General features: G+C 41.4%; 1 protein-coding gene across 1 annotated transcript in view; it reads left to right on the top strand.

The window, feature by feature from the left end:
* The window catches only part of FAM13C (family with sequence similarity 13 member C), a 794,386-nt gene that overhangs the window by 558,765 nt on the left and 210,973 nt on the right, over positions 1–24,648 (top strand). The window contains exon 8 of the mRNA XM_078642967.1: positions 20,627–20,765. Within this exon, the coding sequence (XP_078499093.1) occupies positions 20,627–20,765 (139 nt within the window). The remainder of the gene's footprint in view (positions 1–20,626; positions 20,766–24,648) is intronic.

The raw sequence follows: 24,648 nt of genomic DNA on the forward strand, positions 1-24,648 counted from the left end.
CTAAAATCTAAATACGCTTTATTTTCATCTGGTATTCCATCAAAAAAGAACCTGTTCCCCTGACTCGCCCTCTCCCCCCTCCAACTTTCTCTCTCCTCTCTGGGTGTGCTGTGTTACTAGAAGCCCTTTGCAGATGTGTAAAGAGAGGTTAATACCGTTAATTCGCAGCTTACACACGCAAATGCTTTTCACCTACAGCAAATATTGATCCACTCTAAGTCCGTTTGTGTGGTATGCACGCTTCATTTTGATTTCACACACACCATTACAATCCTTGCTTCTCTCTAGTATTCACAAGCAAAGCATTGACGATGCTTTACAGCTATTTCTCTCTTCACCCCTTATGGCTCCCACAGCACTTCACAGCTGTAGTGAGTCACATGATTTGCTGGCATACAAAGCTCTCTCCTAAAACCCCACTTATTTTTCCTATTTACCACCTAGCTTGACAATGCTATTTCGTACTTTGGATTTTGAAACCATTTGTATGTTAAAGCACCCAAATAAATACTCACTTTTCTTCTTCTGACTAAACGTAACTTCTATATTTCCATTTAAAGCAATGATACGAGACAAACAATTCGATTCAGCAGAGTAACAGAAACATCTTTGTACCTATAAATGTAAACTAGTCTTTAGTTTTACGAGAAAAACTAGTGCATCATTTCCAAAAATAAAGCAAAGGAGAGTTAACATGTGAATTTAGTTTAACGGATGATATGGCAGTGTTAAACCTCGAACTTCTCGTTCCAGACAGACACCAGCGGGGGTACCTGGCTCGCCTTGGGGTAGCTAAAATGACGATTCTGTTGGTACTTTTCTGGAAGGGTGAAACTAAGTGAACACCTTCGCGCTCGGAACCGTCTTCCCCAGCTCTTGCAATACTCGTGGTCGTGCCGTGGGGGTCGTCATGTGTCCTTGCTGTTGTTAACCTGGAACAGGTTATCAACGGTGAACTGGCCCTTTGGGTGGATTAGCAAACAGAAGTGTGCCCAGACCGGCTGGCAGGGCCGGGAGACGTCAGTCAGGTGTCACTGTCAGGTCGATTGCTGAATCACTCACAAAACTCCGTCTCTTAACATAAATCACCCACCACCAGGAGAAGACTAGTCTTAAAGCAACATATGCTTACATTAACCTGGGTCATGTCGCGCAGGGCGGGGGGTTAAAATGAAACATTTTAAAAACTTACCAGGTCCGCGCCGTCTGTACTCCAGAGTCCAGGTCCCATTGCTGTTGGCGCCTAGCCGCCTACAGGAACATCCGGCGATCCCTTACAGCCAATCCTGGCGCCTCAGGGCACAGTTACTCTCTGCCCGCCCAGCCCATTAGAAGACGGAGGCTTGAGCCTTTGCTCAACCCTCGCTCTTCTAATGGGCATGCGCCAGCCACAGCAGGCACTAGTGCGCATGCGTGTGCACAGAGAAAAATTGGCCCTCCGTCCCCACTCATGCACACTTGCTGCTGCCCCTGGTCTGACAATGTAAATGCCTGTCAGTCAGCATGACGTTGGGCCGCCGGTGGGCGGCCCGACGTCATGCTAACTCACAGGCATTGTCATGATGCATCTCAGACTGAACTTAAGTGAACTGACTAAGAGTTCAGTTTACTAAAGTTCACAAAAGCCGAGGGAGCTGTGGTCCGGACGGCTGGTGGGGCAACGCCCCAGCGCCCTTAATGGACGCACCGCCACTGCAGATAGTCCGTTTAAGGAATGCTAACACAGCTTTAATTCGTTGTTCTGGGAAACACAGCAAATGCAGCAGTTAAAGTAAGGCATACGTTCAGAACAAAAACATTTATTTAAACTGGGCAATGCTGCCTTTTAACTTGTTACAGCTGACTAAGTTTACATATATGAAATCAGCAGGAGGGAAGGCAATGGTGATTAGAAGAGGCGAATCCACGCCCGGGAATTCCTGGCCAGAACAAGCAGCTCTTTAAGGGAATTAGAAAGATGCAAGAGTTTTAAATAATATGTGATAAAGGTACAGTTGAAATCGTGTAGTATCCTCTAAAGGAGTGGTCAGCATGTCAATGAAGTCAGCAGTAACACAACTGTGGCATTAAAAGGAGGTGGGAGTAAGAATGCTATATTTGAATGTAAGCAGCTAGAGCGCTGAAGCTGAACACACACAAACAGTGACAGAGCAGGAATCCAAGAAAAATATAGTCCCCCAGAGAACAGATAAAAAACCAGAGTGGAATGAGACAGTACTAAGTCCCTGCTCTGTGGGAGGAAAAGAAGAGAGAAAGGAGGGACAAGGAGGCAGGACTGACCATTAGCAAGCAAGGATTTTTAAAGGACATAGACAAATGAAAAGCAATTTCAAGAAAGGGGATGGCCTAGAAGTCCACAGACTGATTACAGCAGGTCTCGAAGAGACTGCTCATGCACTGTCTAGCTCAACCTAAAAAAGGAGAAAGATCTAATATAAGATGGAGTGCTACTCATTAATTAAACACCTTTTGCGAGTAGTCACCTAGGGTTTATGGTATGACCACATTACTGTACCTGAAGTATTAGATAAGACCATCTCTGGACTAATCTTATTTTAAGAGACTAATTACCCATGGCCAAGCAATAAATAGGTTGTTCTTTATTCCTCAAATAACCAATCTACAGAGGTAGACGCGTTGCTTTAACAATTAATTTGCTCATACTTGGTAACTTGGCCAGCACAGCAAGGCAATCCTCATAGAGAATATATCAGGTGTCGTGTAATTGCATCTTCAAACAACAATACAGTTAAGAATGAAAGAACTTAAACCACGTATAGAAGCAAGAGTTGGCAAAGTCACAAAATTGGGCCTTGGCAAACTGGTGCTATGGTTTATTTAAAAAAAAATGTTTTAGCAAGCATATGCAACAATAATAAAAAGAAGGAAATAAGAAAACGTGCTGCAGTTTAAAAGTGGTGAACATATTCGTACAATAAAATGTTAAATTGAAAAAAAAACCATTGCAGCTCATTTTATAAGAGTTGTACGAGTGCTTACTAGCAGGTAGGTACACTTGTTGGTCGGTTATAAAATCCATTGTGTTGAAATGCACATCACTAGAACATATTATAACGTTTGCTGCAAATAAATTGTATTATTGACTTTGAATTACTGTGACCTAAAGACATGGTCTGATTCAGAAACATAAATATAGATGTCTATATTTACTTGTCTCTATATTTACTATTCTACCTAAGTGTAACTCTCCAACTCTTATGCCTCGTTCGGATACTATTTGTACCCAGTTTCCTATTATCTGTGACACTCAGAATGGACCCTGTTGTCTCTGGGAGACCTCCACCGGGAAAGAACCATCTGTGAATCTATCTATTCACTAACACATTTGCTGGTAATGCACTCAAGTCAATGACCTGCCCTTTCAATGTCATTGTGTGCGGTATCTAAAGGCGTAGTACAGATGTCTTTCAGGAACACAGTCTGTGTGTGTGAAGTGGGACTAATGTCTTCACGCACATGTGCAAAAGAGCCTTAGCTCAAGCAAGCACCACATGGAGCCACTGGAGTTGTATTACCCCACAATGTCCCCTGTCTCAAAAGTCACAAAACTAAACGCTCACATCTGATAATAGATATGGATGTTTTAGACCAGACTATATTTAAGCTATATGTTTGGTGTTGCATGATTTGCTAAACCAGAGGGCAACATGTATTTACAGAGGCAATATGGGTTCTGCAGCAACAGTTATAGCTGAAAGATCTCCAGTGCAAGAAACAAGCTGACTGAAAAGGGAGGAACTGTAAACACGATTTGTTCCACACTACCATTTTCATAGATGACCCCCTCAACAATCAGACAAGCTGTCCTTTAGTAATACCACGACTTACAAGGCATTGGTCATTAATATTTCAACAGGCCTATATGTTAGCCTTTTGTGCTGACAGACGCAGGATAGGACTACTGTAATACAAGCCTAGATAAAAATACGACTCCAGAGAGGCATTCTTGCCATATTCATCACTTGGTGTGGATGTAAACAGCACTGGTGCCCATCTATCGTGATTATCAAGGCTTTAAAACAGGCAGGGTGAATTGCAAGGAACAATACTTTTCCAAAATATCTAAACCCAATGAGAGTTTCTGTTACATGGACATAGAAGTTGCTTCTGAATCTACTGTTAGCAGTGGTGTCCAGCCACGGATCGGTGGAGTGGGGCAGGGTCGAGGAGGAGGGATGTAAAAAAATTAAAATAAATAACAACTTACCTTATCGCCGCCACGTCTCCTCTGCGTCAGGATTCCGCTGGTGCCGAACAGGAGCCAAGAAGCACCCAGGCTCCCCTGAGCAATCACAACGCTGCAATGCAGCGTTGTGATTGGTCTGAGCACCGTTGATCAGTGCTCAGCCAGGGAATGTGGGCCTGGGCATGTTCTCCATGCAGGCTGTAATGCAGCCTATATGGAGAACATGCAAAATGCGTATGACTGTTTTGGCTGGCCCCAGAGCAGCCCACCCCCCGCAAAGCAGCATGGAATTATAAAATTATAATAACTTAGTTGTTATCATTTTATTTTTCCTTTATTTACACTGCTTAAAAGCAGTGGGGCGACACTCCTCCACCTTAGAGGAGGAGCCGCCACTGCTGGGTAAAATATAACTAAGCAATGACATGATAATCAAATCATTCATACACACCACAGGCTATACTCAGCAGCCACAGATGATCGAGTAAAATCACCACAAAAAGTAGTGGGCAGAACTGAATAAGAGGATTAAACAAATTTTATGGTGAAATGAAATTAAAGAAATAATTAGACATAGTGTAAACGCCTTGGTTACAAGGTATCATACCTTGCTGTAGAATGAATTACATATGGTTTGAAGTTATCTTCTAGGTTTGGGTCAAAAACATGTTGCTATTGTTTCTAAATCATTGTATGATATCCTAAAACATGTTTGCTCTAAATAATTTGGATTCTTCTGAAACATGACCTTCATAGAGGTAGTTTTACGATATACCTAGTTGGAGAGTAACTTCTAGACTCAGCAGTTCCTTTCATCCTGTACTCAGAATTGTATGTTCCTTTCTTATTTACAACTGCCTCAAATGATGGACGGAATGCTGAATGATTCCAACATTCTCCCCCAGTCAAGAGATGTGGGTTAAATCCATAGTTCTTTTGCCCACCATACCACCCCAGTTTGGGTCCACCCAGTCCTAGGATGCTTGTTTCCAGTCCCGGGAGGACCTGTCCTGGCAGTTCGGGCTGGACTGTTCCTATTGGGTGCAGGGTCAAGACTGATTTGCATATGGCTGGGTCCAAACTGGAATGGCATGGTGAGCAAAAAAACAATGGATTTAGGCCCAGATCTCTGTACTAGGGTGAATGTATGACATTGTTCTGCATTCTGTCCAATTGTTTGTTTTTTGCCTTTCTTATTTACAGACATTTCCAACATTTTCGGTGTTGCTTCTTACAGGTTCCTAGCTAGACACTCATGAGCTTATATCCAAATGCTTCTCTAGAGTTTTAAAGTGTGACATAGCCTCAATTCAAAGGAGTGTCCATTTCTTTGCTGTCTCCATACAGCACTTTCTCCATACCAAAAACAGACATGCTTAAAACCAGTCTGCTCTACTGTGCTTAATTCCTGTACCCAGTGGGATTATATAGCTATGGAGCACATTTTATCAAATATTATAGAAAAATGTGCCTTTATTTTTAAGGTTGCAGCACCAAAAATATAAGAAACCATGTTTTTGTGTTCACCATTTTAGAATAAAAGTTTAAAAATAGTAGAGTTCAATCGTATGGTCAAGATGACTGGTAGTCTTAAAGTAAGGGTAGGATTAGGCATCCATCAGAAATTTTGAATAGAGTTGGTCTTACTTTCAGGATTAGAGTTAAAGTCACAAGTTAAGGGCTAGGGTTAGCATCAGGTGTAGAGCTAGTGTTAAGTTGACATTCAGGATTAGTGTTAGGTTAGAAGCACGGTTAGGGATCCTATAATTGTTAGGGTTAGAGTTACATTCCTTAGAACAGTTTAACTATAATTGAGCAGTCAGTAATAATCAGTGTTTTGTCATAGAAGGTCCCTAAAAGGAAGGACCTAGTATCTCTAATTCCTCACAAAGGTACCCTTTGTGATTACAACATTTTCTCAAGGTACAATTGCTGGGGTAGGCATATGGTATAGGCCATTTAACTATTAACTGAAAAGCACTCCCATCGGCGGCTGACCTAAGGTTCAGCACATCAATCCCAATGTTGTGAATAATAAGAGTCCTGTGCAATCACTTCCAGAGTTTGCCACAGTTAAGCTTTACTGAACACCACATAGACAGTTTTTGTAGGAAAGGGAAGGTGCACCAAGAGTAGTTGTTTATTATTGTACATAGTTAAAGATGGACATAAGCCAATGCATTTCGTTCCTCTAATGGAACTTCATCAGGGCTCAAATTGTAACTGTATTCTTTCGGGACAGACTTGGATCCACTCGCGGATGCATCTTATCACGGATATTGGGCGGTACACTTTCCACCCCTATTGTGGGGCGTCTCCCTGACGAAGACACGTGCAAAACAGATGTTTTCTCGTGCCTGTTATTTCAGAAATTGGATGGATTTTTATCAACTTCTATCTAGAGTTTATTTGCTTTGAGCGCAGATATACCACTATTCTCATTACAATTTGAACCCTGATGAAGTTCCCTCAGAGGAACCAAACGCATTGGCTGATGTCCACCTTTAACTATCTACAATAATAAAGAAAAATGTTGGATTAACTTGGAGAACACGGACGCTACTCTTGGTGCACCTTTCCTTTCCTACAAAAACTGTTAACTGTTTAGGTTGCCATACTGGGGTGATTTCAATGTGTAAGGTAAGCTAGACTGCTTTTTCTCAAGATTGTAGTGGCCTACCAAGCACAGACTACCCTCACTAACATTGGACTCCAGTCTACAGCAACTGTACTTTTTCTTTAGATAGTCTCCAGAAATACATCAGCAATGGAAAGGGAATCTACAAGGGCATGACGCTGATAAAATTTTTTATTTCTATCAAGCATGCATTGGTGTTGGACCATTCCAACTTGCTGTGTGGATGAGTTTATTTTGAGTTTGTAGGAATTTATACAGAATCACAGACAGTCTCTCTCTCTCTCTCTCCCTCTCTTCCATACTAATATTATAAAGAGAGAGCCCAAACCTTTGAGGCAGGTAATCTCAGTAACCACAGCACCAATCACAACACCCAATACAGCGTTGGAAAGGGCAGTTGCAGCAGAAGGACATAGGCTATGCAGACGGCCACCATTTATATATTTTTTTTTGCAGAGTTTTATATAGCGCGAACTTGACCCAAACTGAATCAGGTATCCGAGCACCTTACATAGCACCAGTTATGTTACATGAGGACACACATTCATATATGTTAGGCACGGGGAGATTAAGTGATTTGCCCAGAATCACAGGATGTTTGGCATCGTTACCAAGACTCGAACCCAGATCCCCAGGTCTGAGGGCGAGCTTTAGCAGTTAGGCCAACTCCTCTATACATTTAAAAGGTAAAAGAACCGTGCTAGCAAAGTAGTCCCTTGTGGGCGTGTCTGCGTTGTGCTGTGGGCGTGGGTTGGGGGCGTGACTAACGCTGGGGGCGTGTGGTACGGCCATCACATCGTGGGCTGTGGGCGTGTGCTGGGGGCGTGACAAACGCTGGGGGCGTGTGTCCGCCCTTCATGCCATGTGAGTCGTACATACAAGCGCCAATTACGTTGCTGCGCAGCATCAAGGGGCACGCTGGGGGCGTGACACGCTGGAGGCGTGACAAACGCTGGGGGCGTGTGTCTGGCCTTCATGCCATGTGAACGCAATTGCGCCGCATCAAGGGGCACGCTGGGGGGCGTGAGAAACGCTGGGGGCGTGTGCTACATTCCGCCCTTCATGCCATGTGGGTCGTACATTATTCAGATCGTCTGCTGTGGCTGTGTGCTGGGGGCGTGACAAACGCGTTCACCTGGAGGCCTGGTAAGTAACGTTACTGCAGCCTCTCTGAACTCTCTCATTTAACAAAATTACACACGCCTGCTACCATCAACCAGGGCTCTAGCCGGGCTCAGGCGGCGGGTCAGTACACTAATTACACGCGCCTGGTAACATCAGCCAGGGCTGCACCTGGGCCTCAAGCGGGGAACACGCGCCTGCTAACATCAAACAGGCCTGCTTCTGGGCCTCAAGCAGGGGAACACGCAAATGAGCGCGTCTGCAGGAACAATTACTGCAGCCTCTCCTAGTCGCTGTCACTCAATTCTCTCATTAAACGGATTTACCCGCGGCTGATAACTCTCTCATTCAATGACATTACACGCGCCTGCTAACAGCATCCAGGGCTGTTGCCGGGCTCAGGCGGCGGATCACTACACCAATTACACGCGCCTGCTAACATCAACCAGGGCTGCAGCTGGGCCTTCTCCGTCCCTATTCTAATGAAACAAAAAAATGTGCCTACCGCGAGATATTAAAATAAATTGCCCTTGCCAAATACACACATTACACACATTCTATTTCATACCCGGACAACGTCGGGACGGGCTGCTAGTTATATATATATATATATATAACACACTAAGGTCTTATACAAGGGGCAATCAAGGAAACACAGAGCAAACTACAGGCGCCGCCAGAGGAGGCGGGTGGCAAAGAAGAGGGTCTCAGAAGAAGAGAGGAGGTGGAAGAGGTCGAAGCAATGCCCTCTAACAGGAGTAAAAGAAACCACTAATCGCACTGTTGTGAATCTAACTGGGCTAATACTTACAAAGGAAGAGGAAAACATTCTCAAGCTTGGCCTATCTTATGCATCCCCATGCAATTTTGACTATGCCAGCACGCGATGCAACATTTATAAAGCAGTTAGAAAACTTAAGCTACGTAAGTTTTATGCCATGAAAAATAAAGATGGAACACCACCTGATGGGGACTCAACACTTGGAATAGAGGAACCTGAAGCCTCACAAGGAACTCTAGTCCTAAGGGAATTGTGGGATACTGAAGGAGCAGGCTATGGGGAGGTCTCGAATATCATCAAAACTAATGAGGGGATCGACGAGAGTGGCAACAGAATTTCAACGGCCACCCAATTCAGAGCACCCTCCACGTTTTATCCCATTATGTTGAGAGACAATGTCGATATTTTCCACGAGAATGTAGTAGCTGATTTAAAAAAGCTGCAAATTCAAACAGGTGGTACGAAGCGTAGGTACTCTGCTCAGCTACAACAATACAAGGCACTGACCGACAAGTTAAATAAAGAAAAAAATCTGGTAATAAGAAATAGTGACAAAGGGGGAAATGTTGTCCTCATGACAAAAATAAATTATGACAAGGAGGCATATAGTCAACTTAATGATCATTTGTGTTATGAGAAGATCAACAATCGGGAATTGTTGACCATAAAAGAAGAATATCACCGCAAACTTTATAAGTGGCAGTCAGCAAAACTCATTACTGAAACTGAATACAAGTATTTAAAGACTGAACATCCTGTTACTCCCATCCTGTATTTCATCCCGAAAATACACAAGAACCCCGAACACCCACCTGGAAGGCCAATTATTTCGGCACGGGGAGGCCTCTTGGAGCATACCTCGATTTATATTGACTATTTTTTGCAAGGTTATGTCCATCAATTTGGGTCATATATACGTGACACAGGGGACTTCCTGGTTAAAATCAAAGATGTGCAAATTCAGGAGGGGGATTGGTTAATAGCATTGGATGTGACAGCATTGTATACTAGTATTTCACATAGTGATGGTTTGGAGGCAATTCGGTACTACCTCTCCAGAAGGGAATCAGGTAATGAGAAACATACCAAAATGCTGCTAGATATGTTAAGTTTCTGTCTAACAAATAATGTCTTCTTATTCAACCAACAATTGTATCGCCAGAAGCAGGGGGTAGCGATGGGGGCCAGCTTCTCTCCAAGCTACGCATGTTTGCACATGGGAGCTTGGGAGGAGCTGGTCCTCGGCTACGGGTACCAACATATTATCAGAAACAATCTAGTGGCATGGTTCCGCTTCATAGATGACTTGTTCGTCGTATGGAGTGGAAGTTATGAAGAAGCACTCAAATTTGTTAAGGATGTCAATGACAATCCCCTTAATCTCAGATTTACGGCGACCTTGAGTCAAAAAAGTGTCACATTTCTTGATGCCGAACTCTACATCAAGGGGGACCGTTTGGAGTCCAAGATATTCAGAAAAAAGACAGCTGGCAACAGCATTCTTCATGCTGCGAGTGCCCACCCGGTACACCTTATTTCCAGCATCCCATATGGGGAGATGCTACGCCTGAGACGTATTTGTAGCAACCCCATAGATCTGGAGCAGGCACAAAATGAAAGTAAAAACAGATTCCTTGAGAGAGGCTATTCAATGAAATTGGTTGACCGAGCGAAACAGAAATCCATGAGTCTAACTAGAGAGGAACTCCTTATCAGGAAAGCTGACAGGGAGCTCAACACCATACAAGATATATCTAAACCTGGGAAGACAGAGTCTGAATGTTTTAGAATAATAACGGGGTTCACTAAGCAACATCATCAAATAAGAAAAATAGTGAACAAACACTGGCCCATAGTGTTAAAAGACACCGGGATAGGCAGTGGCCTGCCTAAGCAAGTTTCGTTAACCTTCAGCAGGGCCCCCTCCCTAAGGGATCATATTGTTAAAACTAATCCGGATCTTTTTACTAAAACAGAATGGTGGCAGAAGAACAAAGGCTTTTATAACTGCAAGGTTTGCAAAGCATGCACACATGGTGAAAATACCAAGACATTTAAGGATGGATTCACTGGGAATAACCATGCGATAACCCAAGTTTTAACATGCAAGACAGAATATGCCATTTATGTTTTGCGTTGCCCCTGTGGATTACAGTATGTGGGCAGCACGAGGAATGCTGTCCACAAACGTATTTTACAGCATTTGCGCGCAATAACCAATGTGGACAGTACCTATCCAGTGGCGCGCCACTTTAGAGACTTCCACCAAAGCAATAATAGCAGTCTCAGGTATTGGGTTATTGATGCGGTTATTAACAACAGAAGGGGTGGAGACAGAGATGCCAGACTCAGGAAACTTGAAACAAAGTATATTCTTCTGCTTAATACTAAGGTGCCTAATGGACTTAACGTGACAGAGGACCTCCACACTTGCTTGCTCTAATCATGTATGATTGGGTTGTGTGTTCTCCCCCTCTTGAGTGATGTCCTCGTCAAGCGCCCGGCTGGGTGATGACTTGGGTGGACCTCGAGGGGGCTGCGAGCACACACCAACTATTATTAACTGATTGAAAACGTAATGCTGCTTAGATTAGATTATCAATTTTGATTATTATTTTCACTGTGCACTGGTTTTACTTGTTAGGAATACACATGAAGATACATATGACAGAGTTCCTAACAGTTTTCTTTTTATTTTATTTTGTTTATTATTCAGGGTAGGGTTATGGGTCATCATGACCAACCTCACATTTATTTACTTTTTGCACTAGAAACCAAGGAATGGCAAATATGGCAGCCAAATTTTTGAATCGTTTTAAAATATACATGAATTGATTTCATTTTAATATGAACAGGGAGGCCGTCCCAATATGGGGAGAGTGCAGTAGTGGATGTCAAATATTGATACACAACTGTTGAGGATTTCTCTGTACCATCTATCCTAAATCTGCTAAGTTGAGATATATAATTATTTGTGAAAACTGATTGTGGACCCAGGGACAGACAGAAATGCATTATTGCACAGGAATGCTAGATTTGCACATATTTTGATGATGCACTTTAAGCACGATATGCATTTTATAGAGTCAGCACTTTGCACTTTATATTTATTTATTCGTTATCCCTTGGTCTGAATTCCAACCTGGAAGTATGCAGAGATAGTTGGTACGGAAGTCAGGAAATTTATAATGAGGTTTTTACAGAACTTTTTTTAACATATATAACTGTTTTAGGAATTGTATTTATTATTCAAACAGCGGTCCTGTATATATCCTGACCAGTAATGCACTAGGACTCTTCATTTAAATCAGAAATCTTGAAAATATGTATTTTACAATGATTTTTAAATGATCGATCAATGGACTTTAGCTCATAATGAACTTATATTTTTTAGCGAAATTCAACATGTTTAAAAAATGTATTTCACATCAATTTTGAAAAATAATGTGATTTTGTTGGGTGCAACGCCAAGTATTTCCTCTATGTCTACACGTGTTCATGCACAGGTGGTTTTAATTTTATCACGTACTAGCACTTTAAAAGGTGTACCTTGAAGCTTTATCGCTGTCATGTGAACAAGGCTCCGTTGAGCCGAAACGTCTTTGACACTTTCTGCTGAATAAAGATTGAAACACCTCGAGGTCCGTGTCCGGTGTCCTGTTTTGCCGGCTGAAAAAGCAGCGTGTGCAGGAGAGATACGGAGTTCACGATATATATATATATATATTGACAAAATCAAAGGTTAGAAGGACGTTGTAGTTAGCCTGAGATTTGACTCATACAAAACCATAGAATTTCAGCAGTTATAGTTACAAGAGCTAACTATAACTTAAGAGCCCGCAATGCACTGCTTATTACCTCACATATTACATCACTCATGACATGGTCAGTGACAGCACTGATGACATCTCATATGATATCAATGATGACATCATCCAGGGAGTATAAGTGTTTAGTAAATGTTTGTGAGACCTGAAGATATACACTAAGCTACAACATAAGTTAAATTAGTATTCTTTCTGTACTACTAATGAGAAATGCTCTTTCTAACATATGTCACCTGAGTGGCTTTTTGACTGTCTGTATCAGTGTGTGAGTGGGTGGATGTGGGAGTGACGGTATGGCTGTGTGAGTGGATGTATAGGTGAATAAGTAGGGTGTAAGTAGCTGTATGGGTGAATGCAAGGGTGTGTGAGTAGCTGTATGGGTGAGTGAGTGGTTGTATTGGTGAGTGACTGGGTGTATGAGTGAGTGGTTCTATGGGTGAGTGGGTTTGTGAGTGGCTGTATAGGTGACTGAGCGGCTGTGTAAGTGGCTGAATGGGTGAGTGAGTGGATGTTAGTGGCTGTATGGGTGAGTGAGTGGCTGTTTGAGTGGTTGTTTGGTTAACTGAGAGGGTTTGTGAGTAGCTGTATTGGAGAGTGAATGTTTATGTGAGTGGCTAAATGGGTGAGTGAGTGGTCATCTGAGTGCAAAATGGGATGAGTGAATGGGTATGTAAGTGGTTGTAACAGTATGTGAGTGGGTGTGTGAGTAGTTGTATAGATGTATCAGTTGGTCTGTTGAGATGCTGTATGGGTGAGTGACTGGCTGTCTCAGTTATTGTATGATTTATTAAGTGGGTGTGTGAGCAGCTATATGGGTGACTGTATGGCTGTGTAAGTTGTTGTATGGGTGAGTAAGTGGTTGTATGAGTAACTGTATGAGTGGCTGTATGGGTGAGTGAGTGGGTATGTGAGTGATTGCATGGATAAGAGAGTACGTTTGTGACAAGTATGGAAATGTGAATAGGTATGTGAATGGTTCTATGGGTGTGTGAGTGAGTGTGTGAAAGACTGTATGGGGTGTCAGTGGGTATGTGAGTGATTCTATGGATGATGTCATCCGTGATGTCATCAGTGATATCATATGAGATGTCATCAGTGATATTACTGACCATGTCATGAGTGATGTAATATGTGAAGTCATAAGCAGTGCATTGCGGGGTGTAGATTTTTGTTAGCCTAGGGAGCTATAACTGCTACAATTCTAAAGTTTTCACATAGCGAAATCTGAGCCTAACTACAACGTCCCGGTAACCCTTGGTTTTTTCAGTGAATTGCTAAGGTTTTTTAAAATTCTATTTAATAACTATAACTCCCCGTAACCTTTTTTCTTTTCAGTGAATTTCTAACGTTTTTAAATGTTAATTCCTAATTATAAGTCCCTATAACCTTTGTTTTTTTCGTGAATTTAGAAAAAAAAATTGAATTTTATTTCCTAACTGTAACCTGTAACCTTTGAGTGTGTGTGTGTGTGTGTGAGTGGTTGTATAGATCGGTGAGTGCAAGAGTCAGTGGCAGTATGGGTCTGTGACTGGATGTGTGAGTGGTTTTGTGGATGTGAATGACTGTATGGGTCTCTGAGTGGGTGTGTGAGTTGCTGTATGGGTCTGTGAGTTGGTGCATGAGTGTCTGAGTGGGTGATTAAGTGTCTGACTTAGTGTCTGAGTGGGTGCATGAGTGAGTGTCTGAGTGGATCTGTGAGATGGTAAGAGATTGTCAGAGTGGGTTTGTGAGTAGCTCCATGTGTCTGTGAGTGAGTGCATGAGCGTCTGATTCAGTCTGTGAGTGGGTGCATGAGTCTCTGAGTTGGTTTGGGAGTGGGTGCATGAGTCTCTGAGTGGGCCTATGAGTCAGTGTGTGAGTCTCTGAGTGGGTCTGTGAGTCAGTTTGTGAGTCTCTGAATATGTCTGTGAGTAGGTGTGAGGGAGTAGCAGTGGTTCTGTAAGTGTGTGCATGAGTGTCTGAGTGGGTCTGTGAATGGGTGTACATGCCAGAGTGGGTCTGTGGGTGGGTGCATGAGTGTCTCAATGGGTTGTGAGTGGCTATGAAAGTGCCTGAGTCGGTCTGTGAGTGAGTCAATGAGTGCCTGAGTGGGTTTGTGAGTGGGTATGAGGGTGTCTGAGTGGTTCTGTGAGTGGGTGCCAGAGTGTCTGAGTGGGTGCATGAGTGTCTGAGTGGCTCTGAGTGTATGTGTGAGAGTGTCTGATTTGGTTGGGGAGTTGGTGTGTGAGTGGGTCTGTGATTGGGTGTGAGTGTCTGATTATGTCTGTGAGTGAGTATGTCAGTGGGTCTGTGATTGGGTGTGTGAGTGACTGAGTGTGTGAGTGGGTGTTTAAGTGTCTGTGTGGGTTTGTCTATAGCTGTGTGAGTGACTGGGCCACAATGGAACCACACTTGCCCCTTCTTCCAACAAGAGTACACAGTTTTGCACAAAATATCTACTCGAGTGAGTATTTTCATCTGGGTAATTAGTCCCTGGGGCAGGCCCAGTTCCATTTTTAGTAAAAAGCCCCAGGGAGGTGGTGGTCCTCAGGGCTTTTAGGAGCAGGCAGAAGGTGAATATTTATATTTTTGCCACGTATTCGCTGCTCCGTTTTGATATATTGTTTTTTGTAAGTGCCTTTTTTCTCTGGTGGGGTCTCTCTGGGACACCCAGGACTGGGGCTATGGGGTCAGGGTAGTCCTACCCTGCCCCTTTTTCTTTTTTTATTAGAGGTTTTTTCTGGGATTCGGCTAAACCTGAGGCCCAAGATGGCTGCCAACATTTCCTGGTTGAAGTGTTGGCAGCCAATCAGATCTCAGCACGAGATCGGGAAGGTCACGGAGCCTACGCATCCCTAGAGATCCACATTTGGTTTTCTTTAAATATCTCAAAAACTACTGAACTGATTTACACCAATTTTTAGAAAGGTCGCTTTCTGGATCAACAGCTACTTTTCTGCCAAAAAACTGTCAATTTTCACTGGAAAAATGTGATGTGTCCACATAGCATTTGGGTCATTTTCTGTCACAGGAACTAGGCCTACCCACACAAGTGAGGTACCATTTTAATCGGGAGACTTGGGGGAATGCTAGGTAGTTGGAGGTTTGTAGCCCCGCAGATTCCAGAACTTTAGATTTTTTTAAAAACAAAGTTTGAGGTTTGCAAGGGATTCTGGGTAACATAACCTATGAAAGAAGCACAAGTCACCCCATCCTGGATTCTCATGAGTGTCTAGTTTTTAAAAATGTACAGGTTTTCTAGGTTTCCTTAGGTGCTTGCTGAGATAGGGCCCAAAATTTACAGGTAGGCACTTTGCAATAAAAGGATCAGTTTTCTGTGGAAAAACGTGATGCATCAATATTGCGCTTTGACCTGTTTCCTGTTGTGGGTATTAGGCCTACCCACATAAGTGAGGTACCGTTTTTATTGGGAGACTTAGGGGAACACAGAATAGTAGAACTAGTGTTATTACTAGTTGTCTTTCTATGCATTTCTGTCTTCCAAATGTAAGACAGTGTGTAAAAAAGAAGACATTTTGAAAAATGCGCCCTAATTTACATGCCAGTAAGGCTACCCACAAATTCAGAGATGTGCAAATAACCACTGCTCCTATACTCCATATCTTGTTTTCATTTTGGAAATACATAGGTTTTTTGATGCCTATTTTTTACCTCTTTATATATTACCAAATGAATTGCTGTATACCCGGTACGCAATGAAAAACCATTGCAAGGTGCGGCTCAGTTATTGGCTCCTGGTGAACCTACAATCCTGAAATAGCCCCACAACCAGAAGGGACCCACAGACATAACAGTGTATTGCTTTACAGAATCTAGCATAGTTAGAAGTTACAGGCGAAAATGTAGGCACACATGGCTGTTTTTTAAACTCAATTTCAATATTTTTGTATTTCAACGGTTACTTTCCATAGGAAACCCTTGCAGGATCTACACAAATAAACCCTTGCTTAATTTAGAATGTTGTCTTCTTTTCAGAAATGTATAGCTTTTGGGATCTATTATTGGTTTCACAATCATTTCTGCCACTAACTGGAAGGAGGTTGAAAGCACAAAAAATAGGAAAATGTCCCAGTAAAATGCCAAAACTGTGTAGAACATTTTGGTTTTCTGACAAAATTCTGCCTGTTCCTGAAAGCTGGGAAGATGGTGATTTTAGCACCACAAACCCTTCGTTGATACCATTTGCAGGGAAAAAACAGACACTGTCATCTGCAGCTTTTTCTTCCCATTTTCCCCAAAAACCCCAGAATTTAGCTGAATTTTGCCCAATTTCTCATTTGCCTCCAGGGAAATCTACAAATCATGGGTACTTTTAGAATCCTCATGCTGATGGAAGAAAAGGATGCACATTTGGCATGGATACCTGATGTGGCCAAAAAGGTATGGGGGCTAAGCTAGAACTACGCCAAATAGCCAAGAAACAACGTGGCACAGGGGTGAATAGGCCTGGCAGCTTAGGGGTTAAATGTGGTTTGTCCGCCACCATTTTCATGATGGGCTCACTGCCTTGATAAGCGCAGTGGATATGTATGTCGTAATATGCTTGGCGGTGCCAGCATCTGCACCATCAGCATCTGAAGAGCCAGCATATTGAGGCCGGTTGTAGACAACTGGCACAGCGGGATCCTTAATCCTGGCAGAGCCAGCAGTCTCATGGCGGTCTGACCGCCAAACTCCAAATACAGCGGACGGACCCGCAGGGGTGGCAGTGATTAGACCGCCACCGCGAGCTACCGTACTCGTAATAAGGCCCTAAATCATTAGCGAGTTATTGAATTTCATATAATACATTTAAAAAATCGTTGTAGAAACACAATTTCACAAAACCTTGTCAGTAAATAAATAAAAAATGTAAAAAAGTAATACAAAAGTATACATAATAATTTACCAATTGATAAATTACATATGAATATCAATTAAAATAAATATTCTGTATTTATCTTCCCAACCTAGTCCCACACATTCAAATAATAACACAGCATTAAAACATATGTGTAATAAACTTATAAAAAACTAAATTACAAACTAAAAGAAATAAAATAGTACAAGTACACAATAATTAAAAACATTTGATTGACAAAAAATAATGAACACTAAATGAAAATACATTTATTTTAATAACCTTTACACCCCATTCCCCAACAAACACAGCAACTCGCAACTAAATCACTATTAAACTATTTACAAAGTTAACATTCAAATAATGAATTTGCAATTAAAAACTAATTAACATTAATTTTTAATTATTAATAACTTAATTAACTTCCCACCCTATAACCCTACAAATCCAATGGCCTGCTACTAAAATATCTTACTATTACTAGTAAATGAACTAAAATCAAGGTTAAAGCTCCTATTTTGAATTCAAAATATAATGTAACAAATGGACGATTTACATATTTGAAAATCAATTAAAAAACCCAATTAACAATAAAAAACTACCATTAAATTAAAAATATTTCAGATTTTGAAAACCAGCGACCCAGTCCCCCTACAAATCCAACAACCAGCTACAACACTATAAATGACTAATAACGTATACAAATACATTTTAAAATCACTCAAAAATACGAACTAGAATTTATAAAATAACAAAAATGATGGCAAAAATATGAACACCTAATGACAACTAAAACACAATAACATTATTAAAAACAATATTTTGTCAGAACTGTATTACTAAAAACAATATTAAAAACAACAATATTCTTGTAACTGTATTATTTATATTCTTGACAACAATGGGCCTTATTACGATTGCCGGCGGTCAGACCTCTGCCCGCTATCATGTCAGTCAGGAGACCAACCGACAAGCAGGCGTCAGTCCGACCGCCCAATTATGATGTGACCGCCACGCTGGTGGTCGAAAAAGTGCTCTTCAACACTGCTGCTTGTGCTACAGCCCTGAAAAAGAGCTGCAGCACTTTGTGCTCATCCATGCACTGTGTGCCATGCACCATTTGGTGCATGGCACACGGTAAATGGATGTGCGTGGGGGCGCTATATGTGGGAAAAGGGACCTGTCGAGATCAGTAGAGCCTGTCAGAGGTGATGGTCTGTCCTCCGTCCAACAAGGGTCCGACCGCCTCCAACATAATGCTGCAATCGTCCCAAAGGGCTGATGGTCTGGCAGACCGCCACCGATGGCCTGTCGGCGGTGGTCAGTCTACCATCGTCATTAGGCCCAATGTTTTATGCCACAATATTTTTATATAACAATATTTTTTCACGATATTTATGTGTCACGATGTCTTAAACTCATTCTGCTGTCCAAACAGTGCTAATAGGCAGGTTGGCAAAATAGAAAATCGTAGTGGGACACAATTCAAATTACCTTATGAATATTAATCGATTGGGACACAAATTGGGACTCGTTACCATTGGAGCAACAACAGGGATGGAAGCCTGCTGGATTCACAGACCATGATGTCTGCATTGAGTTTTGAGATAGAGATATCTGTTCTTAAAGTGTTTTGATCATTCACTTCTGCAACTTTATGAAAATCGTTTCTACTGAGATATTGAAATCTTTTAAATATGCTGGTTTTTGCTCAAATAACTATGATCAGCAATGGCATGCAGATGTCTTTTGCACTTAATTATTCAACCGTTTTCAGCGGCAAACAGGTCCGTTCATTTATGCCTTTTCTTTTTCGTTATGTTTCATTAAGCTTTCACAGTTGCTCTAACGATTCATAGCGCTAAGAAACTTTGGCAATTGTTTGCAGTGTAAAAATAACATAAGAGTTGGTTGTTGTTATTTTTGTTGGGGGGGTGGGAGGTTTCCCAGGATCGCTTTATTTATTTTCTGCCACAACAGTTGCATGCAGTTCGGCAAAGTATTTAAGCATGATCATAGATTACACGCATGTTTATACCATACTGTACATCTCTCCCAAGTGTTCTCTGCTCCGTCCTCTTCTTCCTGACTCCGGTCCCACAGAAGGATGCAGGAAGCAGCAGGAAGCACCCGGCTCCCAGCCTCCCAACAGCCAATCGCAGCGCTGCAATGCAGCGTTCTGATTGGTCTGAGCGCTTTGGATCGGCGCTCTGCCAGGGATGGGGGCATGGGCATGTTCTCCAACCAGGCTGCAATGCAGCCTGCAATGAGAAGATGCAAAGTACACATGAATGTTTGGTCGGCCCGAGAGGGCTGGATAAACAGTCATGTGTACTTAGGAGTGGGCAAACCACTCCTCCCCTAATCCTCTGTCGTCGGAGCAGCCCCGACCCAAACGCAAAACTGCAGCAGAAGGAAAAATAAAATATTTTATATTTCCTTTACTTCACTGCTGCAAAGCAGTGGGGCGACGCTCCTCCGCCTTAGCGGAGGAGCCGCCACTTTGACAATGCAATCTGTTTTTTAGCCTGAGGGCACAAGTTGGAGCTGAGGCCCGTAATAAGAGATGGTTGTTTACAATTAGTCTGGGGCGGCTCCGCCATGTGGGCGGAGGAGCATCACCCCACTGCTTTATTGCAGTGGAAGAAGCAGAAACATAAAATGGTATTACAAATACCATTTTATGTTTCTGCTTCTCACACTGCGAGAAAGCAGAAGGTTTGTTTGGGGACAGGTGGGTGGGCGGTCCTGCTCTAGGGCAGGGAGGAGTGGCTTGCCCACTCTGAGGCCGCTGACTGTTTGGCCGTCCCCAGGGCCGACCATACCAGTCATACGCACTCTCCCTTTTCTCCATGTAGGCTGCATGTAGCCTCCCAATAGATGACTGTGTGGGCAGCGTCCTAGCCAATCACGACGTTGCATTGCAGCATTGTGATTGGCTTAGGGGAGGGGAGGGAGGCTGCCTGCCTCCTGTGAGGAGCAGAGAGAAAAGCAGATATGACGCGGGATCGGACCGGACTGGACCGGGCCGGCGAAGGTAAGTTAAACTTTTTTTTATTTTTATTTTTTTATTAATCCTCCTCCCTGCGCGACACTCCACTAGTAGGATGTTGTTTACAACTGCTACTATTTTTGAGCATTTGAAATAAAGTTTCACAGTGTACCGGATCCCATTACCTAATATGTATTAAAATGCTTCCCACTTATTCAGGCCACGAAGCTCTTCCAGAGGAAACTGTGCGGATTTCAAGGAGCCCCAGACTGTGGCACAACTCACAAAACACATCCAGAACCTCAAGAGGAAAATCAGGAAATACGAAGAACGATTTGAACAAGAAAGAAAATATCGAGTAAGTGCAAATAACTGTGGAAAATGGAAATATGTTATTTACTCCACAAACAGTTTCTGTGCAGGCGTCGTTCCCAAAAAAGAAATGTGCACGTTAGTCTAACTTGGCGAAAAAGCTTTATAAATACAGGTGTAGCAGATTTCACAGCACCACTCTCTGTGGATTTTTTCATGTGCAGGTTGTATTTATCACTGTGAAAAATCTGGCATTTTGGGCGTATTTTATATATTTGTAGGCCTAAGATTGGGACAGTACAAGAAGTAAAACCTAAAGAGCGACTCAGACATATAGACCTCCATTAATATGGACTGTAAGATAATATCAATCATGTAAGTAGATGTTGCCTTAGAGTAGTTAGTCTACTTTCCCTGTATTTCCTTGCCTTGATAACCTTGTTCTTGTTGCTGTTTTGCTGTCAGTTTCTGTTGCAAGTTGATATTGTTATCAATATCCTAACAGGTTGTTTTCACGCAGTGGTGTAGCCGGCTATCATGGGACCTAATGTAAGGTCATGTAAATGGGCCGCCCGGTGCAGATGTGGGTGGTACAATACAGCCAAAATTGGATGCCGAGTGGTCCCTTATGGCCCTGGGCCCTGGTACCACGGCACCTGCTGCACCATCAATAGCTACACCCCTGTTTCCATGGCTGCATCAAGGAAGAAGGCTTTAAAATGTGGGGAACCTCCCCTCTCCCATAAAATGTTTGACTAAGTGAGTAGTCTCAAACATTTATAGTGGTTTGTTCTCAACCTGGGGGTACCTCTAATTGTCATATTAAATCAAGAGGAGGAAGAAAGAAGGGACTATAATTCACTCAGCTTCCTTGCATTAATACTCGATATCAAAAGAGAATGGATAACTTGACTCGAGTAACCAGGGTTTGCAACGTTCGTGTAGTTTATCGATAAAAAACCCTCATTCATGTACACAAGTCGTAAGGCGGTATATCTTGGTTCTCCGCCCTGTTTTAAAAACGTGACAGCATCATCATTGGGTTTCTTTTTTAGTCGTATGGTACCTCCATCCGGAGGTGAATCACTGGTTTTTGCAGGAGTGATCAACGAAAAAAGAGATGGAAGTGCTCTGGTGGTGAAGTGAATTATAAATGTGGTGCTAAAAACTGGTATTCCTAGATAGTATTTTAATCGGTGTAGGTTCGAGATTGCTTAAAAACAGTGTCGTGCGTAGGAAGACCTATTATTAGTCTACCGCACTAAAGTGTCCTTTTTCGTTGATCGCAACTGCAACTACTGTAAGAATCAACTTGAAGAACGCCCACTACATTATCTTTGCTTGGTCTTCTTCCCTGAATAGAGTTTAATGTCATGTTGTGCTCTGTAGCACCAACAGCTGGAACTATCGTCATATATCTACATACAACGTATGTATGCATATATGTATATATATATATATATATATATATATATATATATATTTACTGAAAAAACCATAGGTTTCAGGAGTTATATAGTTAGGAATTAGTTTTTAAAAAACCTTTGAAATTCACTCAAAAAACTATAAGTTTTAGTGGTGTTATAGTTAGCTGGACATTTTACTCATACAAAACCAATGAAATTGCTCCTATATAGTTAGTTGTACTAACTATATTTCGCGCACCCGCAATCCACTGCTGATGATGTCACATATTAGATCATTCATGACATGGTCAGTGACATCACTGATGACATCTCAAATGACATCACTGATGACATCATCCAGTGAATGTGGTTTGCTTCGTTATGCATTATATATATAGCAATTTACATTGAAGAATGAGTGGATATATATAAATAAATATTTGGATGGAGGATTTAGTAGCAGTGTAATTGACTGTTTACTTGACCAATTTATAATGTCTCACTAAATATAGTGGATAGTGACTAAACTGTGTGAATATCTGTATCACTTTGTCAGTTGTTGTGTAAACTGATTCTACAGTTCGTTACTAGCTATGTGAAAGTCTATATTAGTTATTGATTAGTTAACTGAGTATTTGTATGGGAGTGTGAAAGTGTTTGTGGTTCGGTGGGGGGGGGTGTGACTGTCCAAAGATGTGTGAATAGTTGATTCAGTAGATATATGCAGTTAAAACTACATGTTCTAACAGTTTGGGTGAGGGAATCTCTTTATGGGTGTGGTGATGAGCAAATATATTTCTCAAAGGTACAGGTCCAACAAACTAGAAAAATAAAAGGCAGTGCATGTGTCAGTTGTTGTATATAAATGAGTATACATAAGACACAATGATTGTGTGAGTGACTGTATGGATAACTGTATACTTGTAATAATGATTTTATAATTCACTAAGTATGACTTACTATCTAAATGAATAGAAGAAGTGGTGTTTGTATATGTGTTTTGCTAAGTAAATATGTAAGTATGATCCATTGTTTGCATAAGTGAGTAGGATGACTTCATATGTGAATAGGATGCGTGCTGTTGTTTAATGTCGATATAGATGTATAAGTATTTTTGATAGTGTTCTATTGTTCATTGACAGCATTTATGAGTGAATCCATAGGTAAGTGATTAGATGTGTGTATACATCTATGAATCACTGAGTGGATTTTTAGATACTTGTATTGCTGTGACAATGGATTTAAATATGATACTCTGTATTTTACAAACAGTGATGACAAATTGTAATAGTGTATGAAAAGGTGTATGTGATTGTCACGTGGATGATGTCATCAGTGATGTCATCAGTGATGTCATTTGAGATGTCATCAGTGATGTCACTGACCATGTCATGAATGATCTAATATGTGACATCATCAGCAGTGGATTGCGGGTGCGCGAAATATAGTTAGTTACAACTAACTATATAGGAGCAATGTCATTGGTTTTGTGTGAATAAAATGTCCAGCTAACTATAACACCACTAAGACTTATAGTTTTTTGAGTGAATTTCAAAGGTTTTTTAAAAACGAATTCCTAACTATATAACTCCTGAAACCTATGGTTTTTTCAGTGAATTTCAAAGGTTTTTTAAAAACTAATTCCTAACTATATAACTCCTGAAACCTATGGTTTTTTCAGTGAATTTCAAAGGTTTTTTTAAATGCTAATTCCTAACTATATAAGGCATGAAACCTATGGTTTTTTCAGTGAATTTCAAAGGTTTTTTAAATGCTAATTCCGAACTATATAAGGCCTGAAACCTATGTTTTCTTCAGTGAATTTCAAAGGTTTTTTAAATGCTAATTCCTAACTATATAAGGCCTGAAACCTATGGTTTTTTCAGTGTTTTTAAAAAAAATTTGATTGGTTAACTGGCTTATTAAGTGTATCTTAGTGAATACATATATTAGCGAGTAATGTTTAAATATTTAAATATATGCATGAGTGATGTAATATGTGACGTCATCAGCAGTGCATTGCAGACGTGCAAGTTATAGTGAGTCCAACTAACTATAACGTGGGATTTTCAATGGTTTTATGCGAGTAAAATTTCCAGCTAACTATAACTGGTGTGAAACCTATGGTTTTTTCAGTGAATTTCAAAGGTTTTTTAAATGCTAATTCCTAACTATAACTGGTGTGTAACCTATGGTTTTTTCAGTGAATATATATATATATATAAAATTTCTATGGCAAAATGAAACCCCTCATTTTGTTCCTTTTCAAATTAAATGTATTAAGTGTTACCACTTTATTCCAATCAAGATTACTTCAGGTGTGCCATACTTTTGTCATAAGTAAGACTGTTAGCGTTCTAGTTGTTCTTTAGAACACTCTGGGACATTCTGTCATTGGGCTATAGTTGGGCTACATCTGGCTGATATTTGGGCTACATTTGGGCTCTTTTGTCTCTGGTGGCCATCTTGGGAGACTGCATATCAGAATTGGTTTAATGAAATATAAGAGGATTTGAGAAGTCA

This window comes from Lissotriton helveticus, chromosome 5_1 (genome assembly GCF_964261635.1).
Source record: "Lissotriton helveticus chromosome 5_1, aLisHel1.1, whole genome shotgun sequence".
Classification (NCBI taxonomy): domain Eukaryota; kingdom Metazoa; phylum Chordata; class Amphibia; order Caudata; family Salamandridae; genus Lissotriton; species Lissotriton helveticus.